Genomic DNA, 25,987 nt, shown 5'->3' with positions numbered 1-25,987 from the left:
CGGAGACGATGTCACCGCCTTATGAAGTCGGACCCTTCGTCTTCATACCACCCCCTCAACCATATCCCCGGAACCGACGTCGGCCAGGTATGCTTTCGTGGGAATCTGCCTCTTTGAAGATGGGATGGAATCACCCGTAAAAGACTTTCAAGGCGACCTTAGCTGTTTCACGAACGCGACTGGGTCATGCCCCCAAGTTGATCCGTTGAACTCTGTCCGATCGTCTGATGTTCCACAGGATATAACAACTTATTGCCGAATTAGATCCAACAGGACCTGGATGAAGCTTCTTTGAAAGAGGATATCTGTTTTTGAGAGGAGGTGGGGGAAAGCTTGGATGTGTCCGCCTTAGAACGCCCTTTCTACTGTACATGCGCAGAGTTCAATATCCGCCCGACCTCATCGCACGCCTTGTGCCGTCCACCTTACTCTCTGCTCCCTATGCTGCCGCCCCGTTTGACTCCCGCGTTCATTGGAAGCGAGAGGTCGCTTACCATGTCACCGGTAGTTTTGCCACGCCGACATCCTTGTGAAGAGGGGTGTACTCCAGCTCGGAGATAGGCACGGCAATCTTGAGCTCGGGGAGCTTTTGGAAGAGGGTTGCTGTTTCGGGATGTCAGTGAGGTTATTACATGGATCATGCTTGGCTTGATGAACTCAAGGCCAGTAACGACCGACGAGATGGTGCGGAGATGCTGTAGTTTGAGCGGATAGCCTAGGGAAGAATCCGGATTTAACGGGAAAAGAGGGTTCACTCACCGAATACCGTCTCCATCTCGGCGCGGGCGAGAGGTTCGGCGACACATCTATGCGGGCCGAATCCAAATCCCAGAGCGTGGTTGGGATCTGGGGTGCGGTGCATGTCGAAGACGTCTGGGTTCGTGAAGACTTCCTCGTCGCGGTTGCCAGATGCGTTGGCGGCTATGATGCCCTCGCCCGCCTTGATGGTCTGAAACTTGTCAGTCTATCTCATCACTCACCCCGCAACTCTTGATTCTGAAAAGAAGAAGGAAAGTTGAAGGCTTACTTGACCACCAAGAACGATGTCCTCTTTGGCAACCCTCTTCATCGCCATCGAGGAGCCAGTGTGATATCTGCACAGCTCTTCGACGAAGGCTTTCGCAAGTGACGGGTCGGCTTTGAGCTCAGCGAGCTGCGAAGGGTTGCGGATGAGTTCGATGACGCCCTGAAGAATGTCAGCTGCATGTTTGGATCGCAAGAAAGAAGGAGGAGAGAGACTCACGAGCGCAATCATGTTGACCATCGTGGCGTTGCCGGCAACCAGAAGCAAGAAGGCGATCTGGACGGCGTCGGACTTTTCGATATGGCCTGGCTTAAGCTGCTCGACAACGAGCTTGCTGATGAGGTCGTCCTTGGGGGATTCGGAGCGCTTTTCGACGAGGTTTGCAAGATAATCGAGAAGTTCCCTGGGGAGTTAGTCGAAGTGCAGAGAGAGGTTTGAGGAAAAGTCGTACTGGTTTGCGGCTTGGGCTTGCAGGGCTGTTCCGCTGCCGTTCGTGCGGATTGCGTTTTGTTGAGTAAGGTACTCGAGGTCTTCGAAGGGGACGCCGAGGATGGTGTAGATGATCTTGTCCAAGTCAGCGAGCGCACATTTCTATCGAAGCTCAGTAGAGTTGGCCTCACGTAGGATGGAACCGGGAGGGCAAAGCTCTCGATCAGATCAACGGGCTCCTTGCATCCTTTCTGGATCATCTGATCAAGAAGCTGTTCAACCGTCTTCTGGATGTACGGCTTCATCGTCTCGACATGCCCCTTCACGAAGAGCGGCTCGACCATAGATCGTTGCTGCATGTGAGCTGGAGGGTCCATGTCGACGAACGTCGGCTTGTTTTTGGCGGCTGCTTTGCCGCCGGCGCTGAGCTCGGGGAAGCCGGGCCTTGTGCGCTCCTACGATGCATCGTGTCAGATTCTTTCAGATCATAGCAAATTTGAGATGGTTACCTTGGATAAGCGAGTATCGGTCGCCACGGCGCAGACGTCCTTGTACTTCGTCACCAGCCATGCGATGGACCCGTCAAAGAGCTTGACGCGAGACACGGGGTTTGTGGCGCGAAGACGAGCGTATTCGGCCGGTGGCGCGAGGCCAGAAGCACGCTTGAAGGGAAAGGAGGGGATTTCGGTAGTGGTCATCTTGCGGGTTGTGATTGATGTTCTTAGAGATGCGATCTTTGGAGATCTGAGGAGGCGGGATGATGAGATCATGAGATGAGACTGAGAGTTTCTTGGTCACGGTTCTTCACAGCGACTTTTGAGACGAGCACACGAGTTATACTTATACAATTTGAATTGCTCGAAAATCTACGTCATTCTATTTTCGTCAGAAGTATAGACTTCAGCTGATGGCTAACAGTATACGATGGTACATCTCGTGATGGGGTTGAAGGCTTTGGCGGGCTGTACCCGCTTGTCGTGGTCTGATCATGAGCGACATTCCGCAGACGTCAAATTCAAATCGTAATACGGACGATCCGGTTGGCCGTTACGAGAACCTGGTTTCCCGAGACCATGCATCTCAGAAAACATGGCGTGCAGGGGTTTCACCAGCGGCTGACATGGAGCGGGAAAGGCGGGATCGTCCGCCGCGGAGTTGTCGATTCTTCGGAACCAATTTGGGGCCCAGAGGGCCCGTCGAGACCCGAAGCCAGCGGCGTCTAAACCCCTTTTGGCGGGACTCGTTATTGGGACTGTCATGTGTTTCATGCTCTCTGTACTGATTTCATGACCTGCTTAGAATATGATCGAAAATATCGACCGCTCTTTATGGGGACGAAGGACGCATTTCCAGATCTCCGGGTATTTGTCACTGATGGTAGCACAACATGCTGACTCGAGGTAGTTTTCTATTGGACCAGCCTTGGCCTGCGAATTGCCTGTTCTGGCTCGTCGTTGCATTCATCCCGCCGGCTTATGGAGACGATCGGGATGTGAGGATCGGTGCTGCCCGGCGCGGCGTCATCGGTCCCGTATTGCGGGGCCGGATAGGCTAATCGCTTACCCATGTGAAAACATCAACGGCCCGAGTCTATCTTGTAAGCTGTAAAGCCTTGGAAACGGGGCTCGTCCGAGCATGGTGCAATTCTATTTCAAATATTGCTGTCGCCAATTGAAGGCATGCACCCGCCGGGACGTGGGGCACAGAGTAATGACTGACGGATTGGTTCCTGATTTCGAAAATACACTACATGGTTGAGTCAAGACCGCAATGATGCCTGATTGCAGGCAGTGACCAAGGTAAAGGAACCGAAAAACAACAATGCGAATACTTGAAACCAGCGATGCACAACCTTTCTTACTTCGCCTTTAACCCTGGTACCTCCCACAACACGTGGCGGTTTACCTCACTCATCGGAATTGTCGTCCGACTATTTTCTGGGATTGTACGGCTCAAGAGCTGTTAGCTTTCATCTGATCATTTCACACTCAAATTTGCGATCATAAACTCACCAACGGCTTTGGAGGGGCGTCTATCCACGCTGCGATGCGATACTGCTGGTTGTCGCCTGCCGTGAGACTCAAATCATACTTCTCAGGCGTCATGTATCCAAAAGCAAAGTTCATGGGGAAACCCGGGTTGAAGGGCGAAGCCTCGTGAATGAGGTCAATGTCTTCTTTGGACAACTCGACACCGATCGCCTCCGGGATGGCTTCGACGTGGGCGACGGTGTTGACGCCGACGATGGGGAAGACGTATGGAGACTGATGGAACAGGTATGCAAGAGCCTAGGTGAGAGACCGATGTTGGTTTTCGAAGGTTGCCACAGGAACAGGATGAATACTCACGATGGATCGCAGGTTCGTGTCCTTCTGTTTCGCAAGCTTTTCCATCGTCTCGCAAAGCTCTACTGGCACTTCTTGTCCATGAGATGACTTCCGAGCGTCTGGATCCTTGTCCCGTTCTGCACGCTCTGTCGCAGTCAAAAACTTGCCGCCACCTAAGGCTGCCCAAGGCACGACTGCCATGCCTTGGTCTTGGCACATGGGGATGATTTCTGCTTCCATATCGCGGAATCCGGCGTTCCATCTTCCCTGGTAGACCGAGAAGGCAGTGAGACCGTTTGCCCGGGCATCTGGGCCACTCGTTAGTGATATCTTTCGACACTCAACATATCACTAAACTCTTACATGAATTAGCTTTCATGACGACCCAAGCTGGCGTGTTGGACACTCCGAGGTAGAGCACCTCCTTCGCCATAACATGGGCGTGAAGACCCCTCATGACCTCCTCTACCGAAGTCGCCCAGTCCCACCAATGTACGTATAGAATATCGATGTAGTCCGTTCTCAACTTCTCCAAGCTCTCTCGCACAGAGATGTGCATGCTCTTGACCGAGTTGCCCGTGAAGTTGCTCTGCAAAGGCTCCTTCTCGCGGTTGTACGAACGGAAACCTGCGGTGTACTTCGTAGCGACGACCATCTGGTCTCTTACGCCGCGCTTCTCCATCCATTCTCCGATGAGTCTCTCAGAGTCCTCCGAGTTGTAAATGTTCGAGGTGTCGATGAAGTTGCCGCCGAGGTCGTAGTACGTGTCGAGAAGCTTGAAAGGGTCCTCGTTCTTGCCGAAGATGGTGCTCCAGGAGTGGCCGATGCCGATGCCTCCCAGACAGATTGGGGAGACTTTGACGGATGCATTGGGAGAGAGGATGCGATGATAGCCTAGGGCTGTCTTCGGTTTCGGGGGGTATTCGAAGAAGGACATCGTGAGGCAGCGGCTCGAATAGTGGTCAAGGAGGCGAGGTCGATGTTTCTAGATCGTGCTCGTTGGACATCATCTTTCATTTTACGACTGGCAACAAAGGCGTCTTTTTGTGAATAATCAGGTCCTGAAGTGAGCGTTCTGCTCGGGTCTCATGACGTCGCCAAAGGTCGTGAGTGGAATTCGGGCATGTAAGTGAGGTCGTGGAGCCGATCCCGGGATTCCATGCGATTGGTCGAGTCAGACCTGCAACCTGATGACAGCTGCAACTTGATGACACTCGCTCCACTTGAAGTTGATTGACCCACCCGGAGTTAGCGACGGGTGTCAGCTTCGACTTACACAGGAGAATAGGTTCGATAGCTATGATGACACTTGGCTGTCTCAAGAATTCCCGCGTTCAATCAAATGATGGCATAGACGGAACTGTTTCAAAAGATTGAGACGTTGTTAATGAGCTGAGATCACCACACCGACTTGTACCAAGCACCAGAAGGTTCTTTGACGGCATGTTCCATGCTGTCAGGCAATGGTTGAGAGGAATGTTGTCTGAACAGGACGATGAAATCACCGGAAAAGAAACGACAAGAGAGCATTCAGAGACGACTAGCAGGGGGCCCAATGACATGGTATTTACAACTAACTAAGGGGGTCGAGTTTACGACCTTGCCTCGTTCCGGTGTATGCGTTCGACTGTACCCTCTTTTGCTTGAACGTTGATCTTCTTCATCCCCAACTCCTGAGACCGAATTGCTAGGCTCTGAAAAGGACAAAAAGTCCACATAGCCTGGCTCTGGACTCTCCAAAATATTCGTGATGAATACAAGTAGAATAAAGCAATTCTAGCCCTAAGAACTTGTCTGGCACGTGAAAGAGACTCGTGCTCAAGAATAGAATCATTCTCAGGCCACTCCTTCTTAAGCCAGGTTAGTCCGGAAGAACTGGGTAAGCCTGTCGAAAGGAATAAGGCCCACACGATCGTATAGATCGACGTGGCCAGCACCAGGGATCCAGAGCAACTCCTTGGGCTCGGCAGCACGCTGGTAGGCATCCTCGCTGAACTCCCTGGAGTGGGATTGGTCACCTGAAATAATGAGAAGCGGGCGCGGGGAGATCGTCTCGATGTCGTTGAACGGATAGAAGTTCAGAAATTTGACATTGCTCGAGAGAGTAGGATGCGTCGTGAGGTTTGCCGTGGTGCTCTCTGGGGTGAACTCTCCACGAGGGGTGCGATAGAAGTCGTAGAATTCGCGATCAATAGGGGTGGACTCCGGGGTGAGCTCATGCACCGTGCCGCTGGTGTACTGGGTCTCTCCACCGTCCATCTCAACCCATCGCTGCTCGACCGCTGAGGCGATGGCCTGCTTGCGTTGGTCGACACTCACGGCCTTCTGCAGACCATTGCGATTGACAGCTCCCATGTCGTACATGCTCGCTGTCGCGATGGCCTTGAGGCGTGAGTCGATCTTTGCGGCGCTGATGATGAAGGAACCGCTGCCGCAGATGCCCACGCCGCCGATCCGCTCGCGGTCGACGAATGTCTGGGTACCAAGGTAGTCGACCGCCGCGCTGAAAGACTCTGCGTAGAGGTCCGGCGACACGGCGTTGCGCGGTTCGCCTTCACTGCCACCCCAGAAAGTGAGGTCGATGGAGAGGGTAACAAAGCCCTGCTCGGCGAGTTTGGTGGCGTACAAGTTCGCACCTTGTTCCTTGACCGCACCCATTGGGTGTCCGACAACTATGGCCGGCGCAGTGGTGTTGCGGTTCAGTCCGTTGGGGGAAAACAGGTTACCAGCGACACTCAAGTTGTACTGGTTCAGAAAAGTGACAGGTTGGACAGTCACATTGTCGCTGCGGTAGAAGCTGTCTGCCCCGTAAGACATATTCTGCGCTGCGGCAGACATGGTGTTGGTAACAGTCGTCAAGCAGCACGCTACGATGGCCTTTCCAATGACGGTCATGGTGCTTTTGTTTGTAGAATAACGAAAGTGACGAGTTTGCAAGTTGATGATGGAGGTCAACTCTCTATGCTAGAGGAGGCAAATCCTCCAACCTTCTTATAGTCCGTGGACAGCCTGGCTCAGTGTCTCCCAGATACAGCTCTGCTGCTCTGGAACCATCATGATGACTGATTCGGATATTGTAGATTGCATGCGCCACGCGTCGTAATGCTTTCAACCTTGGCGTGAGATCATCACCATCTACGAGGAGCCTCGATTGGTAATAGAAAGAATATCGCGAGCCAAGGTGAGCAGATGAGTTGACTGTCATCAACTCGCATGGATCCACATCTGCGTGTTCATCTCACTTGACTTCATATTAAAGTTGCGGGATCTTAGGCCGCGGTCATCAGGTTGCATTAGCGTTGTGGGGGTCAGTTCGGGAGTCGAGCACAGCCACCCTCTTTACAAGCACGAAGGTGAGATCCCAAGTCTCAATCAGGGATTCATGCCGGCTCAAACGCGGCAAGATTCTTCCAGGAAGCACCATGGCATGGCCATTATCGAAATCGAACTTGACAACGAGTAGTTGGCCGTGGCAATAGTCATTGAGTTTACTTGTCGGCAGCACCGAAGGACTCGAAGAAAACGAGTTCAGCCGACTCGACGCAGGATAGCGCATAGCCCTCGAGCACGAGCGGAGTCCTGGAAAGGCCCGAATGGTCGCCGGAATTCTGCTTGGCGCAAGCTGAAAACCAGAGAAGTCATACCATTTACGGCGAAAAAGCCGATAAGGAATACCACCGAGATGTCACAAAAGTACTGATAACTCAAATTGCAGAGAGGAGAGGTTGGTGATTTCTATTTGGAATCCATTTACGCGCCATGTCGTATATACTGGGTTTGCTTGCATGATTGCGTACGCACATCTAAGTAAGTCAACATACAAGCCAGTTAACGCAGCAGAGCCTCTGTATCCCGTGAATGGGATGTTAACCCCTGATTCTATGACAAAACCTCTTCCGAAGAAGACCTTCTTTTGTTCAGGACAATCTACTGGCCCGTTTTGACGAAGCTTGCAATGACTGACTCTCTCCAAGCCCAGAAACCTGCATAAGTCGCCCCGGGACCGACGAGCACCCCGGAAGTCAAGGCAATCCCTGCGGCCTTCAACGCCGTACCGGTAGTCACATACCCAAGTCTTCTCAGCTCAAATGCACTGTAAAGAAGCCAAACCGCCACGGATCCAAAGCAAAGAATCATGTCGTACTTGAAGAATGCAGAGAGATCAATAGCTTCGAACCCAGGAAGGCTGAAGAAGGCTTGAGAAACAGACACAGAAGGACTGAATCCGGCATAGAGAAGCGTGCAGAGGTGGGTGACAGCGGTGACGAAGAAGCAGAAGGCATACCCGGACTGCAGGAAGGGCAAGTCTTTCTTCCCGAATATCTCCCAGTCCAGGGACTTGGTCGGCCATTGGCTCGAAAGTACCTTGGAAAAGACCCAGACGAGGATGGAGACGTACAATGGGGAAGGCTGACAGAAAGCAATAACGTTCTGCTGGGTGATGCGATCTTCGTGGGGCAGGAACATGAGAGCGGTGGGGATGACATATCCGAGGCAAAGAGCCGGCAGGAGAGCCTTGGCGACGTTGGAGGGAATAGCTCGGCCAGTCGGACGGCTGTAGACGGGCTTGCCGGTGGTATAGATGCTCAGAAGAAAGTAGAAAGGTGCGACTTTGCCGATTCCCAGAAGCTGGTAAATGACGAAGATGGAAGGCCAAGAAACGAATGATAGAAGATTGCCGTTACGGTATCCTTCGACAGTCCAGATGTAGATGATGGGAATCAAGTTGACCAGGAAGTAGAGACACTGCACTCTCTTGTTGGGCTCTGGGCCGGCAACCGCCTCAGAGAAAGCCCACACCAGAACAGAAAGTACCGCATCGACGGGAGCGACCCCTGTATAAGAGGTCTTGGAGGTCTCACCCAGGAATGTGCTCAGGGAGGCCGCCTCCGGAGACAGGACCAAAGCCTGTTGCGCAATGTAAAGGAGACCGCAAAGGGCAGCCCCAACAGTAATCTTGGGCAAATAGGAAGCTTCCAGAGGTGGACTGGCAAGCTCATCGGTGAAAGGGACGGCGCGTGGTCGCTTCGGCACATCCATGATGTCTATCTTGTGCCCAGACTCAATGTTGGCAGTCCAAGGATGCAACTTTTCGTCTACGGACAAAATTGGAGTTAAATGTCTGCCGGCAAACTCGAGTAGAGTGGACTCCATGGCGGCGAAGCGCTGCTCTTCGTGAGATGACTTGACGAGCTTCTGGGTACGGGGCTCGCGGATTTCCTGCGTCTTGGAAAACACAGCGTCGATATCGGCGGTTGTGACGCCCGATGGCTTTGCCTTGAGCATGGTTGCCAGGTTTGTGACGAGGACCGCGGCGGTTTCAATCGCACTATTTCCTCCCTGGCCAGCAATTGGTTCAAACTGGAAAATTGATGTTAGTCAGAAGGCTACATTCGCAAAAATGATGGATGGGAAATTACCTTGTGAGCCGCATCCCCAATCGTCATGATTCGCTGGAAATGCCACTTCTTGAAGACATACTCCGGAAGTGGCGTGAGAACAGAAGAGATCTTTGTAGCGTACAGATCTCCGAAAGTGCGATTATCGGTGATCTTGTCGTGCAAATGCGCATTTGCCAAAACTTCCTCGTCCTGCTTGGTGTACCGAGGAAGCTCAGGGCCATATGCTGTCTTACCCATGTTGACGAAGAGAAACCAGTAGACCCGATGGTTGGGGCCACTGATGACGAGGTAAGAGTACCCATTGTTCAAATTCGTCTGCACAGTCTGAGCTTCCCAGCTTTTGTCAATGGAGATGCCAAAGATGCACTTGTACACAGTTGGAAGGCACTCTGTTGGAGCTGTAAGTGTATGTTACGCAATGTCACCGTCGACTAGACTTACCAGTGTGTTCTGAGGCAGGAATGTAGCCAGGTTCGAGGGCATCAGCCAGTCGCCACATCTCGTTCCGGACTTTGCTGTGGACACCATCTGCGCCGACTAAGATGTCACCATAGTAAGATTGGCCGTCTTCTGTCTCCACCTTGACTCGAGATGGTTCGAGTGAGACTTTGGTAACTTTCTTACTTGGAAGAACCTTGTCCTTGTTCTTCAAGTTCTTCCACAATGCCTCCAGAATCATCTGTCGATCTACAAACACAGTATCGTAACCATGGCTTAGAGAAATGTCAATGACCTGAACAAATCACCACACGACTTATGCGTTGAGACTTACCGGTTGTTAATTTGACCACCGATTCCAAGATAACGTGTAATGACGCCGCCTTCTGGGTAACGAAGAGTGGACTCAAAGAGAGGCTTATCAATGAGCTTCCTGATCTTGTCGTACAGTCCTATCTGATCCAAAATGCGACTGCCATTCGGCAGAATACCAATGCTGGCGCCGACTTGAGGGGCCATTTCATGATACCCTTCGAGGATCAGATAGCTGACACCAACTTTCTCGAGCATATTGGCTAACGTCAGGCCGGCTATGCCGCCGCCGGCGATGAGAACGGTGAAGTCTTTGCTTGGCATCTTGAATATGTCACTGACGCGTGAGGAGAGTTGCTCAAGTAAGAGGGAAAAGAGGCGGTGATTCAAGTTCTGGTTACTGAAGACAAGTGATGGCAAGCGATATCATCCAGCAGCGTTCGACCTCAACTTTATACTTAGAGCGAGCAAGCAGCTACGATTGATCAGAACAGGTTTGCTGGAGTTGAAAGCATAATGCGATCTTGGGTGGGGACATGACGCACGGGAGAGCGGCAGAACTTCCGGTGCAACGGAGTGTAGATGATCCCGCTGCCAAGTTCCAACGGACGGAGTTGAGAGAGTTTGAATTTGGCGATAGGTCGTGTTCCAGAGATGATGGGTTTTGCCCGATGGGTTTTGGAAACTGATGGGTTTCGTCCGGGTGATAGATTACTATTCGCATATATCAATGGCCGTGCCAGCATCAGGTATCCATGTGGGAAGAAGCAACGTACAATTGTTGGTGGCGAAACACTGAGGATGATGTGCCGAGACGTAATTGCGGGACAGAGATTTAGACGGTTGCTGGAATCAAACGAGAACCACAAACCAAAGAAGATATCACCAACATCCAGAAGCGATTCTTGCGTGAACAACCGAAGATGAATTGGAAAATGTAGCGGAAGCCCCGCGGTATCTCAAGCTGGGAACCGAGGTCTATTTCGAGACGCAGAATTGTGGGACTCAATGAACAATGTGTGGGATTCTCGAAGAACAATGGTGCGATAAGACCAAGCCCAACCTCTAAGATGGTCGGAAATTCATACATCACAGCAGGCATCCATCTTCATTTGACCAATCGACAGAGACATATGCAATACAACAAAATGGCGCGACAACGCTAGACGGGCTTTTTCAACGGAACGGCCCCTGTCTCCGATGGTAGTGGATATCGGCACATGGCTAGAACTCTAACTAGTCTTGTTTGGTTGTTTGGCCACGGATGGCAACTCGGCTCCGACCTGGACCCCGACTTGGACCCAGTTATTGAGGATGCTTTGCAACGGGTCTCTGTAGATCTTGTTGGAACATACTTACCCCTTTTGAACATATGTCCGGGCAGTTGAAGCTTGCAAATACAGTCATCTACGGCCATTTTCCCTTGCAACTGTTCCGTGGGCCGTCTTCTCGATATTGCTAAAATTGACCTTTCTTTTCTCTGATCTTCGAGTTTCTACTTGAGAACACAAAGATGTCCAAAGTCGGGCGCCCCAGCAGCTCCCGCGTTACACTCGTGTTTTCGCTTTGCCAATCAGTACACATGCCTTGGCTTGGGATATCAGGCTCCTTATGCTGTGGATGGTAACGACATCATGAATACATGTAGACTTGGGTGTGTTTTCAAGTTCAGAGGTTCCTCGTTTCCATCACAAACCACGAACTCATAGTCATACACCACTCCAAAGCAGTTATTCCTGGTCGAATACTTATGCAGTGACAACGGATAATGAGGGCAATACTAGAGCTACTAGGGAAGTTGAACGGTGCTGATAATCGACAGCATTATCACTTACACTATTATTCATACAGCCAATGCTATCTGTTGGTTCTTCATGTCCATTATCTGGCGACGCTGCTGGTTCTTCTTTTTGGTGTGGAGCTTGTTGAACCAGGCCCTCTCGGTCTTGGCTCTCAATCGAATTTAATGGTGTCGCAAATTGGGAGTTCTCTGCTGAAATCTGCTCGGTATCTGTCTTGGAATAACAACGTTGGGCCGACTGTAGTCTTTCGACGGCCGTCGCCAATTGGCTTCGATGGATGTCGACCTGAGTTAGACATACCGACGGTGTGAAGTTGAGGAATATTCTGGCCAAGAAATCGGAAGATAGAAAAGCGTGCGCCCAGACGACGCGTAATGTTTGCGATGAATTTCCTGTTGATTGGATGCTGGTATAATACAGTCAAAGGAGATGAGTGTCGTCAACGACACTGTTTACATTTCGGGGCCCAACAGCCAATAAAAACGTTAACCAGTACACCTCGATGGCCGGATCTTCATCACCTCGTTCCATCAAGATCCTGACAATGCTCCTTCCCCAAGCAATATCGCGACATTGACGGTGGGAAAGCACCAGTGAAGCATCGACGTTGGCGAATAGGTATGGGGCGATGCTGCTTCAGTCCAGGAACATGAAGTCGGGAGCTGTAGACGGCATAGATTTGATCTTGGCTGCGCGCTCCTCGTAGCAGAACTCGATTTCTCCGCGATGAGGCGAAGTTTGGTGTTGACCAAACTGATCAAATTTCATGATCAAATCGACAACAAACTCATTGAGACTTTGGTCCTCGATATTCATGTCGTCTGGAGCAGGGCTTAAACGATCCTAGAGGTGGACGTATTATCAGACTCGTAATACGCGCGGTCTTTCCTGGCGATCAAAGCCAAGTGTAGCCTCATGGCAGCTGCGCTCCATCAGAACCACAGGAGTTGCGATTACTATTCCCAAGAAATTGGTGGCCGCTGCTTGCCAGTGCAGTTGCGTTTTGAGGAAATATCACTCTGGAAAGAAGAGCACTTTCAAGCACTCCTGCAACGCGTGGTACGTACAAGCTCAGATGCTTAGCTGCAGGAACTAACCTGGCCTACCTCGAGTGTGGAGAAGAGAGCTTCATGCGTCCGTCTTGATTACCAATTGGGCAACACATGGTTTGTCTGCCGATCAGGAACCGCTGTGGTGATATTGATGATGAGAATTTGTGGAGTTCGATTCATGTTGGTTGGGCAGATGCAACTTGCTGACACTTGCCACGGACCCCTGCGAATATGATAGGGCAAAAACACTCATACCATACGAGAATGCAACAAACTGATGACGTACAAAAGCCATCGAGCCAGGAAGTTCGTGGTATTAGTTCTGCACGCGGGGTGATGTCTCTCAAGCATAAATTCTCTTCGGACCTCCCATTATTTTCGACCGCAAGCGGCAAGCGACCTTCCATCTGAGCTCTTCAGAAGTCTTCGATCTTTGACGTCAAATCAAGAACATATCCGCGCCATCAAGACGAAATCATGTCATCCAACTTACCCGCGGGACTCAGCACGTCTGTGGACAGCACGAAAGTCAAGTATGCGAAGCTGGGAAACAGCGGTTTGACAGTGTCTGTGCCCATTTTCGGATGCATGAGTATCGGAGACGGGAAGTCGATGCCATGGACAATCGACGAGGACTTGGCAAGCCCCCACTGCTGTTATCTGTAAGGAATGTCGACTAACACCTTTTCTAGGCTCTTCCTCTTCTGAAAGCCGCATACGACAAGGGGCTCAACACCTGGGACACCGCCAACTGCTACAGCAATGGCACTTCAGAGGAAATCATCGGCAAAGCGCTGCTGAAGTATGAGATCCCTCGCGAGAAGGTGATTATCTTGACCAAGTGCTTTTGGGGCGTGAGTGAGGAACCCGGTATGTCCTGTCTAGATTGAACAACAGCTTGCGCAGAAACACTGATCTTACCATGTAACAACAGAAATTCTGCACTGGAGTAGCAGGGAATATTTCGAAGGTGAACCCAAGTACAAAAATCAGTATGGTTTATCGCGGGCTGCAATCTTCAACCAAGTCGAAGCATCGTTGAAGAGACTGGGAACGTCATACATCGATCTTCTGCAGATACATCGATTCGACACCACCACATCAATTGAAGAGACTATGAAGGCTCTGCATGATCTAGTTCAATCCGGCAAAGTTCGATACATCGGCGCCAGCAGCATGCTCGCTACGAGATTTGCACAAATGCAGCACTGTGCTGAGCGTAACGGTTGGACCAAATTCATCAGCATGCAAAACCAGTACAGTCTGCTCTATCGCGAGGAAGAGCGAGAGATGAATCAGTTTTGCCAGGATACTGGTGTCGGCTTGATCCCATGGGCGCCACTCTTTCGCGGTCATTTGGCTCGACCTCTGGAGCAGAAGGGTTCTACGAAGAGAAGCGGGTTAGAAGGTGACACTCTCACTGCGGCCGATGAACGGATCATTGAGAGAGTGCAGGAAGTCGCAGGCAGGCGAAAGTGGCCCATGTCTCACGTCGCTCTCGCATGGGTCTTGAATCGAGTGGCGAGCCCCATTATTGGCTTCAGCAAGGTCGAGAGGATCGATGAGGCTATTGAGGCTGGTGAAAAGCGCTTGAATAGTGAGGAGGAGCATTATCTCGAGGAGAGTTACAGCCCAAAGCATTACCATGTCCCAGAAATTCTGTAGGCGGTAGGAATCGGAATCATCATTGCCGAATGAAATCACGTTCTGTTCTGATTGACAGTGTGCTGTTATAAATATCAGACGGGACACATATGATATCCACGTGTGGTGAGCAGAAAACGAGCTTATACGAATGTGTATTGTTCATATAAGGTCTAGCTATCCCATTACTGTGGGTTGGGAACCAAGCACGGCAATCAGAGTATTTCCAAGTAGAGATTCACCCGAAGTCAAGCTAGGTTGGCCCTGAAAAACTCGGAGAATTTAGCTACGGCGGGGTCGACATACTCGGGGTTGTCGTATAAGTCAAAGTGGGAAGCGCCGTCCATTACCAAGATATCCTTTTGAGTCGAAGCAGCGGCGTTGTATAAAGCGTGACCGTCCGGGTTGGATCCAAAAGCACCCAACTTGCCACCGACGACGACTTGCAGAGGCTGGGTCAAAAGCACATCTGCGAGATAGAAGGCGTCGAAGCCGTAGACGGCGTCCATGGTCGAGAATCGCACCATGTTCTGCCATCCCGGATGCGGATTCCTTGACGTACGATAGTACTCGTAACCCTCTCGGTGATCAATGTCGGTGGCGTTCTGATAACTGTCGGGCATCCACTCCGCAATAGTCGGGTCTCCTCCGCGAGCCTCTGCAGACCTGAGCTGGGCGATCTGATCGAGGGCAGAAATGGTCGCAATCTGTCCACCCGCCCTGTTCTCCCGGCCTCCGTTGACAGGAACCGAGACTCCAACGGCCTTGATGCGTCTCTCTGTCATGGCGGCGCTGGTAGCGTAACCGCCGCCAGCGCAGATTCCCAAGACGCCAATTTTGTTATCGTCCACGTAAGGAAGGCTCACGAGGAAGTCCACCGCGCCACGGATGTCTTCGACACGTGCGATGGTGTTCTCCTGGTTTCTAGGCTCTCCTCCACTCTCTCCCTGAAAAGAGGCATTAAAGGCAATCGTAACGAAGCCTTCATCTGCGAGCTTCCGTGCATAGAGTCCAGATGTCTGCTCTTTGGCACCTCCGGCAGGAGCCACAGTGACGATTGCCGAGTATTTCATGGCTTTATCGAAGCCAGTCGGTTGACGCAGGTTGCCTACGAGATTGATACCAAGGTGAGTTTTGAAATCGACCTTTTGGAAACCGAAAGATGCGTTTGGCGCCGAAGACATAGCTGAGGAAGTTGGAATCACCATGGAAATTGCGAGGCAACAGGTAAGATGAAAGAGGGACAAGACAGAAAGAAGTCCGTCAAAGATCATGATCAACCGAAACGGACGTAGAGATATATGATAAATCTTGGATATGTTGGCGAAAAAAATCAGCTGAAGCACGAAAAGTATTTGGGTCTTAAGTACCTACGTAAAGAAAAACACACTGTTGCTTTTCGATGTAATCTGTCGAAGATTGTCACAGTGACACTTCCTCTAAGCTGCGCCTTCTAACCACGGCACTTGGCACAAACTCTGGCTAGGGCAAAGTGTTCTTTGAGATACGAAGAAGCCGATTAGGAATAGGCAATGCCATGGGAAGACACAAATCGGACCCCGAGAGTTGCGCCAGCGTCCGATAACGTCTTACTGAGGCGTTCAGAAGTGATGGATCTCATAGACTTTGTGTAGCATGCTGCGATTAGACAGCACAGACCTGCAAGGGTGAGGTATTCAAGACATTCTAAATGCGAGGATCAGGCGAAATCTTACCTGTGATATTGTCCTCTCGGGATATCTTAGCGGATTAGGGCTATTAAATGGAAGGATTAGGCGAATTCTAGAAAATCAGTCAAGATGGGATGGGCGATTTTATCAATGTCAGCGGAAATAACGACAGTTGCAACTTAAGTCCGCTGTCGAACCGGCGCCCGCGGCCGACCTTGTTTATGACAATTGGTGGCTATGAGAATAGAAAATGTTGCAGGCGGCGGACTGTCGGTCTGATGAAAGTCCCGGTGAGATGGGCGACTAAGATTTATACCAGTTGCTCTACCGTCATCTATATTTCTGTACACTGGGCTGTACAGTTAAACAAGCTGCAAGACCTTGCGACGGCTCAGCACGGTGTATGCGGTAGGAACAAAATAGAGAGCCCATAGAAATCGCAGTCTCTCGCCAGGGCAACTTGACTGAAAGCGATTATGAATGTCATCGAATTACGCTGAGTCAAGAAAGAAATCCGCACAGCTGCAAAACGCTGTCATATTCTTTGAACTCGAAAGAACGCAGCAGATGATCACGATCGAACAGACTCTCATGAACCATCAATGGATGTGTGTAAGCAATCTGCAGATGATGTTTGACTGGACGACCGCGCAACTTGGCCTCGAAAACACGGAAGGCATCATCGAAGTCCTTGATTTTGATGTAGGTGCCTTAAAAATTTAGAGCTTCATCACATTTATAGGCGTGGATATTAAAGATACATAAGGATCTAGGAGAACGTTGAAAAAAGAGCTGATATAAGTTACTTAACTGGTGATATTGAACAACTATGAGGAAAAAGGATTTTGAATGAGATGGCGCGTGCGGTCACTCAATTAAAAATTTGGACAGGCAGCACTTAGATGTTCTTACTCGTGAGATCAAAGATACTTGCTCAGCCTCTGATGCTTATATCTCATTGAAGGGGGCCGCGGGAAGCGTCATGCGATGCGTTATCGGTACCGGGTAAAATTCGAAAGGACGCATGCCACTGATTTCCAGTCTTCAGTTATACTGAGCCACCAAATAAAGCCGGAGATAGCGCAGTTAGACTATACTTGCTGACACAGCTCATCGGTCCCAGGTGCTTCAAGTTCAATCTCCATAGTCTGTCAGTGAGCATGCCTGGCGTAATTCAAGTATCCACCATCGGCGAAAACTGTAGCGAACATCATCCCGGAGTCTGAAGGCTTTCCAGAGTGAACTGATTTGAAGCAGCCGGTACTGCGTAACAAGATGAAATGGCAGCGCTATCTACAAGACATGGCCAGCATAAAAGACTGAGGGTTCCCTCCAACACAGAAAAGTCGGACTTACACGGTAGTCACAAAATCTTCTCAGCATATCCCATTTTTCAGTCATTCTTTCTCTTTCAAGGTGATAATGACAGACCGCTACGTCGCCGCTCACCAGTCCCCCGAGGGACCAGGTGACTCTCGCCCTACAGCTCGACAAATTATTCTTGATGAAGGCCTCGAGAACAGGTGGCCGGAAAAAACCATTCTTATCACTGGCTGCTCAGCAGGAATTGGCAAGGAAACCGCTAAAGCACTGTACTCGACCGGCGCGACTCTGTATCTCACTGCTCGGAATCTTGCCAAGGCCCGCGTTGCACTAGGGGACATAGCTCACAGCAACCGAGTCCACCTTCTTCAACTCAACCTGGGATCTCTTGCCAGTGTCCGCTCGTGTGCCGAGTACTTTCTGTCCAAAAACGAGAAACTTCACATTCTGATCTGCAACGCTGGAATGATGGACCCCATGCCTGGGAAAACACACGACGGCTTCGAGGTCCATTTCGGCACCAATCATCTTTCACACTTTCTCCTCTTCAACCTACTGAAGCCTGCACTGCAGTCTGCAGCATCGCCAGACTTTGCCTCCCGCGTTATCATAGTCTCCTCCGTTGCCCACCGATTCTTCAATTTCAACCTCGAAGACGTCGAGAAAGAGACATTCAACGGCATGATAGCATACGGCGGAAGCAAGCTCTGTAACTCTTGGACAGCCAACGAGATTGAGCGACGATTCGGGCAGGATGGAATTCATGCTTGGAGCGTTCATCCAGGCTCGGTATCGACAGAGCTTGCGCGGAACCTCCCAGAGGATGAACGCAATGTTCAACAAACCAACCCAATCATGAGGAAGATAACCAAGACTTCAGAGCAGGGTGCATCTACTGTAGTCTGGGGAGCTACTGCTTCAGCTCTGGAGGGGAAGGGTGGAGGATATCTCGAGGACGCACAGATTTCGGAAGAATGGGATCCTGCCGCGGGGCAATTCAGCAATGGCTACAGCTCTCAGTGTCTGGACGCTTCCAAGGCCGAAGAGATGTGGAGAAGATCACTACATTGGGTTGGCCTCGAAAGCTCCTAGAAACTTTCTAGCTGTCTTCAAGAAAGAAAACGAGTTACAATCCAGTAGTTCTTGAGTCTCCGCTCGTACATGCAGGCTTGATAGATGGATACCTAATCTTGGGTGCCTTGAAGCTGTCAAAGATGGCAAATTGCGCGCACTGACTCTCCAAATGGAGTAGTGTTGCCTGTCACACCTCTGTCTTTCCGTCTTACTCGTCTTCCCTGGCAGACTGTGGATGCGATATGAGGAGAGGACCAGTTACGATAATTGATGGCATGTCCAATACTCGTAAAAGTGGCTGTTGAAGAACGTCACAGTAGCCCGCTAGTGACTCAACGCTTAGGGCCAGGAAATGCGAAGATCATGACGTGGTCCCACGTGAGCGAAGACAATGAAAGGGTACCGGGACCACAGCTTCGTGCAACACTTGCAATGTTCCTCCTGAAATGTGGAGTATTCATGTTCCTTATGATTTGGTTCTAAGGTTGAGAGAACACGCGGAACCAACATAGGTTCAAGATTAGCAGCACGGAGAAGGAACTTAGCCCTGCGACCCGTATATACGCGTGTTGATCAACGAAGGCAGCTGGGGTTTGCGTGACTTGATTTCTCATGCACGCGCTTCTCACCATCCATTCGTGTTAAGATGTCTGTATTTGTAGCTGATGGCTACTTATATTGCCTGAAGACGTCTCATGTCTGCCGCACGATCTGAAGACAAGTTCACATTACATTTGAAGACAGATCAATATCCAAAAAAAAAACATGTGGACAAAACCTTTCTGTGCGCTTTTCTTTCTAGCTGAGTTCGTCTCCGCAGATGTCTTCTGCAAAAATACCCCCCTCGACGCGAACTGGGCCCGGCCTGACGAATGGAATGCCCTCAACCAGTCCGTTGGCGGCATGTTGATCAAGACGCAACCTTCGGCATCTTCGTGCTTCGAAGGCAACCCGTTCTCCTCTCCGTTATCTTGCGACGAAGTCGACAGAGACTGGTCTTCCGGCAGTTTCCATGCCCAGCGGCCGGAGTCCATCGACTATCCCTATTGGGCGAACAGTTCATGCGTTCCTCCTAGCGACTACGGCTACAAGGATGACGGATGTACATTGGGAGGGCTGCCCGAGTTCGTCCTCAATGCCACTTCTGCGAGCCAGATTGCAGTGGCTATGAAGTGGGCCAGTATGCGTAATATCCGCATTATTGCTAAGGGAACTGGGCACGATCTGAATGGCAGGTACGTAGAAGAGCCGGACGAAGCAAGCATCGAACAAGTACAGGTATACTGATATGAAGTAGATCTAGTGGCGCGTACTCGCTGTCCATCTGGACTCATCAGTTTCGCAATATCGAGATGAATCCTCAGTGGCCGCTCCCACTGGGCAATGGCACCGAGAACGTGGCAATCCTTGGGAGTGGTAATAACTGGGGAAGTGCTCTCGCAGCTGCTGCCGGTGTTGGGAGGACCCTGGTCAGCGGCCAAGTCAACACAGTTGGCCTTGGCGGCTTCATCGGTGGAGGCGGTCATGGCCCCCTTTCGAGTCATTACGGTTTGGCTGCCGATCAGGTCCTCCAAGCCACGGTCGTCACCTCAGGCGGCGACATTCTCGTGGTCAATGAAGCCCAAAATCGGGACCTACTATGGGCTATTCGAGGGGGTGGGCCAGGCCTCTATGGAATCGTCACCGAGTATGTTTTGTGCACACATCCCATACCGAGGAACGTGGTGAAGACAACTTTCTCCATGTCAATGGCAGATCAAGCAGACATGGCTACACTCGCAACATCTTGGGATGCCTTTACGACACTCTCCAGCTCTCTACCAGACCTCATGGACGCCGGAATAGCAGGATTCGGCACTGCCACAACAACATTGGCCTCCCAGGAACCTTTCGTTAATTCCAGCCGCGGCATTGAGGCAGATTTCACCTTTTTTGGTTTCAACACAACATTGGATGACTTGGTTGCCGCTTTGGAGCCAGTGAGAAGGCGCATGTTGCCACAGGGCGACAATCACACGTTGTCAGTGGTCATCGCGGCGCCAGCCGTTTTCCCAACATACACGTCTTTCTTTGACGACCTGAACAAGTCTCCAGAGCCCGTTGCACAGATCAGCCTGGTTTCCAGTCGCCTACTAGGTCGTAAGGAATTGACGGAGGTTCCGCTGGACACTCTACGGTCCCATCTGCACGACATGACCAGGTCACAAGTCACAGGGCGTCCCGCTTCTCTGATTTTTGGACTCCAGGGCGGACTGGGGACTGCGAGCGTACCGGCCGGGATGCGTGGCGCAGTAAACCCTGCCTGGAGGAAAGCATACATCCACCTTATCAGTACCGGCGCCTACATCAACACGACGGAATCTGCTCCTCAGGATGCCCTGGCTATGGCTGCTGCGTGGACAGAGGAAAACAAGGAAGCTGTCTGGCGTAGGTGGGCACCTGGATCAGGCGCGTACATCAACGAAGCAAACCCGTTCAACTCAAACTTCCAAGAAGACTTCTACGGCGAGAACTACGAGAGATTGTTGGATATTAAGCGGAAATACGACCCTACTTCGAGCTTGTATGTTCTTTCAGGAGTCGGAAGTCACTTGTGGGACTACGATTTGAACACGGGCAGATTGTGTCTCAAATAGGCTGTCATGGAGCGAAATGGTTGGTCCAATTCGGTCATAGATGCCCACAAGACACGGGGATGAGCGCATGCGCTGCTGGTGGAAGATTGAAGACCATCATGGATGTATGTAGAGTCATCTTCCAAGGCCAGGACGGAAATGAAAGTACATGTAGATAGAATCCAATTGACACGTGAAAAAGTATTTTCCCACGCCTACATGTACCAACACAACCAGATGCAAATGAGTTTCACAGGAAACGGCGGATGAATAATGAAAAGTTGGAAGTCCATAAGGAGCATGCGTCAGCTTTCTATTAAAACTTGGAGTGGCCAACTCAGAGCATCTTGCCAAAATGAACCAATACTGTTGGCGACCATATGGACAATGGAAGATCCAGAAGTACCAAATGCCCAAAATTGTCGATATCTGTGCAATGTAGCTGCGTAGAACGCCAGGACAACGAGAGCTTCTGGTTGGTGTTGGCGAAGCGCCTCGATGTACTCCTCCGAAATACACAGCGGCCAAGCCATGACGGCATTAACCCCAACGTCGAATCTTGAAGGTTCCTGTCTCGCGATATCAAGCACCCACTGAATACCGCTGAGTGCTGGGAGACAGCCATTATTGGATGCTGATACTGCTGGAGATGCTGCAAGAAATTCTTTGAACTGCTCTGTTTCGGAACCGGGCGGTTGCGAGTCCACCTGTTGTGCTAGAACCGGAATGTAAAGAAGAGGTTTGAGGTTCGACTGAAGAATCTTCGGCCAGTATGTCTCGGTGACTGCTCGGACACCACGGTGAAGACGTGAGTAACCCACGAAGCCATCGACAAAACCTGCCAGCGATCCGTAATCCCTCTGGAGTGTCTCATAGAGGACATGTATACCCAAGAGCGTTGCGAAGACAAAGGTCGGCATGTACGTGGTGTCCGATATGTGTTCTTTCGCGTCGGCAAAGCAGCCTAGAGCACGCGTTTGCAGCTCTGTGGCCTGGCGGTTGAACGAAGATGCCAAAGCCGTGTCTTGAGTGGAAAGGTGAAGCGCTGAAAGTGCGAGTAACTGATCCAGGAGATGGGGCGCTGTAAGCGCGTGCTCGACGGCGATGTCGATAATGAGTCCCACATTGCCGCGCAGGTTCATGAACTCTGACATGTGAGACTCGGCATGATGAAGAAACGCCATATGAGATGCCGTGAAGGTCGCCACAGTACTTGGCGAGGTCTTTGGTGGAGCTCTGGGAACGACCACGCTCAAGTCGGTATCGTTGCTCGGAGTAAATGTCTCGCAGATTGCTTTGGATAGGGATGATTCACATCCAGCGTCTGAATCGAGAAATGAGCAACTTCGCTCACTCATTATGCAGTTCCGGCATTCTGGGCGAGTTTCGTCGCATTTGATGTGGCGCCTTTTGCATCCGCTGCAGCCGTTTCTGGATTTCCTGTGGGACCGTCGGCCGCCAGGCTGATCTCGTCGCTGATTTGGCATCGGATGAGATGGTAGTAGGTTGTGGGTGGAAGAAAGGTTCGTATGGACCTTCAGGACTGAGGAAAGGTAATCGGAATACGCGGGTACAAAGTGAGGACTGCAACACGCGTTAAGTAATTCAAGAGGTGCTATGTTGCGATGAATGTTTCCCGCCCTTTGCAATGAATGGTATTGGCTGCGATGGCCTAGGCCTGAGAGAATGCGGCTGTGGCCTTACACGCGTATTCCAGACCCACTTCACTGCCGCCATCGCGAGGACCTGGAAGTTTTCAAGTGCTACGATTTGTACAGACCTGACTAGGTGCAGGGATTGACAAGCAGAATATAGGGAGACCGCAGGAAATTGCCGGAATGCTGCATGCAAGATCAAATCGCCTTGGGGGCTTATCTTGTTGCGAGAGAGGAAATTTGCATTGTTTGTGAAGACTTCACAATCGGTCGGCGTTTTCAGTCGAACCCGGCTCCGTCGGCCCTACATAACACCGATCACCGGCTTCCGGCGCAGCGGGCGATCAACACGGAGCATCTCTTGGAGCTGGCGGCACAGTCCCTGAAGGCCAGGATCTTGAAGGGTGCGAGAAACCTTTCAGGTGATAAGTTCAAAAGTAAATAGGTAACCAGAAACCATTCTATGACAACTCTGACCTGATTTATCATGGTTCAACAGTCATCATGACAGAACCAGGGATGCCCTCGCTTATACGAAACTCACCGCTTACAGTCATTACTCAGTTAACTACATAGTCAAGCCAGGATTACCTTACAAGGGATATACGCCAATCGTTTATATAGATCTACTGCAGGACCAGCAGATTACACTAAGCAATACAACCAACTTTATCCCACATTCATTATGCTGCTAGTGGCCATACTGATGATCTGTCAGTTATGAGCCCAGTAGACTCAGGCAATTCAGTCCCAATCAGAACCTTTAGTCAAGAGACGAAGGTAGCTCAGGAAGAGCAAAGAACCTGATCAGGGCTATTGCCAGCCCCAGACCAGACAAGCCCAAGAGATTACGACAGTCTCAACCAGCTTTCGACTCTCCGTCAGCGCACGAGAAGAATCGGAAAGACACATCAGCTCAAGCTCAAGAAGGAGTGCAGAGCAAGACCACAAGGCTTCGCATCCAAAATGGATACAGCCAAGTACATTCAGCGGCTCCAGAATGATTCTGACTGGACCGAATGGTTCAACAGTCTCAGGATGGTAGCTACAGTCCACGACGTCTGGGACTACATCGACCCAGATCAGGCGGTGGTAAACACGAAGCCACAGCCTAACTATCCAGACGATGTTTCCCTAGCGAACTTCAGCAATCTTCTTAACCTTGAAAAGGCTAAGTTCGAATTGCGAGAAAGGGAATACAGAAGGGTTCAGCAGAGCCTCAATGATGTCCTTAAGTGGATAATCTCAACTGTTGACGCTCAGCATATGAACCAAGTCAGCAGACACAGCAGCCTCAGAGATATGGTCAAGTCTCTGAAGGACAATCTGGCTCCAAGCAGCCAAGCAAGGCAAGAACTTGTCAAAAGGAGGTACATCCTCCATCTTGAATCTATTAAGAGATAAAACATTATAGACTGGCTCAATACCTACCTGGACATTATGGAGGAAGCTAGAGTCTTGGACATTATATCGATGAGCGATCCAAGAGAACAGGTCAGAGACTTCTTACGAGCAGTTAAGACAGTCGCTCCAGACTGGGCAACACCTGAAGCCCACCAGATGGCCAAGAAAACTCTCGAACGACCAAAGAAAGGGGAAAGGTGGCATGGAGCCATCGCCGCAAGCGAGTTTAGGAACTGGATTCGATCTGAACACCCAGACTGGCTAGAGGGAAAGGCGAAAACAACCAGCTTTGCTACTTGGCAAGGAAGAAATGAAGAAGATAAGAAAGTAAAGAAATTCCCATCAGAGTGGAAGCCAGAATGCCCAGCCTGCCCAGGTCAGAAACACTTTGCTGAAACCTGCGCCCATTTCAACCCTGCGATTAGAAAATCGACCTATAACCCAAATGTCAGTAGCAACAAGAGGGCAATCGAGAAAGCCCAGAATTTTCTCAAGAACAATCCAAGGGTTAGGACAAGGATCGAAACGTTCAACCAAAAGAACAACATACAGACAACAATCACGACATCCTCCCACTTCACTCAGGACGGAGAGGACTCAGATGGATCACTTTCGTCATCCTATTTCAATGAGGAGCCAAGGATCCCAGCAGCTAGCCTATTCTCTGGATCTCCCTTAAGGAACAGCGTGATCGTCGACTCTGGAAGTTCCTACCACATCTGCAACAACCTGAAGAGGATGAGAGACCTTGACTACTCCTCCCAGCAACAGGTCCTTACAGGAGGGGGACATGTTACGGCCATTGCTAAAGGCACTATGGTCGTCAAACCAAACCGAGGAGGACCCCACAAGAAGGGCTTTATTGTCAGATCAGTCCTGTACATCCCGGACTATCCTGTCAGCCTTCTGGGAACTGAACCACTCAAGAAAATCGGTCTATTCTTCACAGTCAGACATCCAGGTCTTGAGAACTCAAAGGGAGAACTTCTCTTTACAACTCCCTGGCAACACGGTCAGTATTTACTGGATTACGTCGCCTCAGAGGAATCCACTAGCTCATTCAGCAATACGCCTGTCAGCAATAAGCAAGTCAGATTCAAGTTATCCAGCCAGCATGAAGCCAAACCAGGTCATCCTTCTACCACAGAACCTCTCAGACCTTTAAAGGCAGAAGCTATGCTTTGGCATGAGCGATTAGGTCATCCAAGCGCCCAGGCCTTAACCAGGATGATGAAGACAACAAGGGGTATACAGATGGAAGGCATCTCTAAGGACGAGTGCGTAGCATGCTCAACGGGCAAAGCAATGCAGAGGGTATCTCGGAGAAAGCCTGACCATAACCCTACAGCCCCAGGGGATTACATCTCCATGGATTTCTTCGTCATCAGCAAGGCATACAATAACGAGAAGGTCATCATTCTGATTAGAGATGAGTGGAGTGGGTTCACTTGGATACGAGGTCTTCGAGCGAGAAAAGAAGGACTACAAGCATTGTCACAAATTGTCGCCTTTCTTGAGCGGCAATACAGCTTCAGAGTCTCAATCATCAGACTTGATTGGGATACAGCCCTGCGGAACGCATTCGACCTATGGGCAGCCACAGAAGGCTATCTCATCCAACGCTCTGCAGACTACACAGGCGCTCAGAATCCAGCAGAGAGAGCTGGAGGGATTATCTTCATGATAGTCAGGGCACTCAGGTTTCAGTCAAGATTCCCTGAAGAGCTTGGCCCTGAACTCATCAGAGCAGCAGTGTACCTTGGCAATAGAATGCCTCGGAAACGCCACAATTGGCAGACGCCTGAGGGGGTGGTGA

At 50.7% G+C, this 25,987-nt stretch overlaps 9 protein-coding genes across 9 annotated transcripts; 3 read left to right on the top strand and 6 right to left on the bottom strand.

The window, feature by feature from the left end:
* Positions 1-490: 490 nt before the first annotated feature.
* On the bottom strand, positions 491-2,151 carry CkaCkLH20_11274 (cytochrome p450 55a3; the record flags this gene model as incomplete). The annotated part of the gene is made up of 7 exons (XM_038893988.1): positions 491-603; positions 760-949; positions 1,028-1,186; positions 1,244-1,427; positions 1,476-1,588; positions 1,645-1,908; positions 1,963-2,151. The coding sequence occupies 7 exons, from the start codon at positions 2,149-2,151 to the stop codon at positions 491-493; spliced, it is 1,212 nt and encodes a 403-aa protein (XP_038740814.1).
* Positions 2,152-3,453: 1,302 nt separating this feature from the next.
* CkaCkLH20_11273 (norsolorinic acid reductase) lies at positions 3,454-4,717 on the bottom strand (the record flags this gene model as incomplete). Its single annotated transcript, XM_038893987.1, has 3 exons — positions 3,454-3,741; positions 3,802-4,088; positions 4,144-4,717. 3 exons carry the CDS (start codon positions 4,715-4,717, stop codon positions 3,454-3,456), a joined length of 1,149 nt encoding a protein of 382 aa, XP_038740813.1.
* A 914-nt stretch (positions 4,718-5,631) lies between these two features.
* CkaCkLH20_11272 (uncharacterized protein) lies at positions 5,632-6,675 on the bottom strand (the record flags this gene model as incomplete). Its single annotated transcript, XM_038893986.1, has 1 exon — positions 5,632-6,675. One exon carries the CDS (start codon positions 6,673-6,675, stop codon positions 5,632-5,634), a length of 1,044 nt encoding a protein of 347 aa, XP_038740812.1.
* A 1,032-nt stretch (positions 6,676-7,707) lies between these two features.
* On the bottom strand, positions 7,708-10,256 carry CkaCkLH20_11271 (FAD binding domain protein; the record flags this gene model as incomplete). The annotated part of the gene is made up of 5 exons (XM_038893985.1): positions 7,708-9,141; positions 9,201-9,571; positions 9,624-9,719; positions 9,807-9,895; positions 9,955-10,256. The coding sequence occupies 5 exons, from the start codon at positions 10,254-10,256 to the stop codon at positions 7,708-7,710; spliced, it is 2,292 nt and encodes a 763-aa protein (XP_038740811.1).
* A 3,007-nt stretch (positions 10,257-13,263) lies between these two features.
* CkaCkLH20_11270 (putative aldo keto reductase protein) lies at positions 13,264-14,451 on the top strand (the record flags this gene model as incomplete). The annotated part of the gene is made up of 3 exons (XM_038893984.1): positions 13,264-13,350; positions 13,479-13,656; positions 13,721-14,451. The coding sequence occupies 3 exons, from the start codon at positions 13,264-13,266 to the stop codon at positions 14,449-14,451; spliced, it is 996 nt and encodes a 331-aa protein (XP_038740810.1).
* Positions 14,452-14,678: 227 nt separating this feature from the next.
* CkaCkLH20_11269 (Dienelactone hydrolase- related enzyme) lies at positions 14,679-15,614 on the bottom strand (the record flags this gene model as incomplete). Its single annotated transcript, XM_038893983.1, has 1 exon — positions 14,679-15,614. The coding sequence occupies one exon, from the start codon at positions 15,612-15,614 to the stop codon at positions 14,679-14,681; it is 936 nt and encodes a 311-aa protein (XP_038740809.1).
* A 1,908-nt stretch (positions 15,615-17,522) lies between these two features.
* CkaCkLH20_11268 (uncharacterized protein) lies at positions 17,523-18,515 on the top strand (the record flags this gene model as incomplete). The annotated part of the gene is made up of 1 exon (XM_038893982.1): positions 17,523-18,515. One exon carries the CDS (start codon positions 17,523-17,525, stop codon positions 18,513-18,515), a length of 993 nt encoding a protein of 330 aa, XP_038740808.1.
* Positions 18,516-19,262: 747 nt separating this feature from the next.
* Positions 19,263-21,133, top strand: CkaCkLH20_11267 (FAD-dependent monooxygenase; the record flags this gene model as incomplete). The annotated part of the gene is made up of 2 exons (XM_038893981.1): positions 19,263-19,732; positions 19,795-21,133. The coding sequence occupies 2 exons, from the start codon at positions 19,263-19,265 to the stop codon at positions 21,131-21,133; spliced, it is 1,809 nt and encodes a 602-aa protein (XP_038740807.1).
* A 284-nt stretch (positions 21,134-21,417) lies between these two features.
* On the bottom strand, positions 21,418-22,296 carry CkaCkLH20_11266 (C6 finger domain-containing protein; the record flags this gene model as incomplete). Its single annotated transcript, XM_038893980.1, has 1 exon — positions 21,418-22,296. The coding sequence occupies one exon, from the start codon at positions 22,294-22,296 to the stop codon at positions 21,418-21,420; it is 879 nt and encodes a 292-aa protein (XP_038740806.1).
* Between the last annotated feature and the right edge of the window lie 3,691 nt (positions 22,297-25,987).

This window comes from Colletotrichum karsti (genome assembly GCF_011947395.1).
Source record: "Colletotrichum karsti strain CkLH20 chromosome Unknown Scaffold46, whole genome shotgun sequence".
Taxonomy (NCBI): Eukaryota; Fungi; Ascomycota; class Sordariomycetes; order Glomerellales; family Glomerellaceae; genus Colletotrichum; species Colletotrichum karsti.
This window is presented reverse-complemented; position numbering and strand designations above follow the sequence as displayed.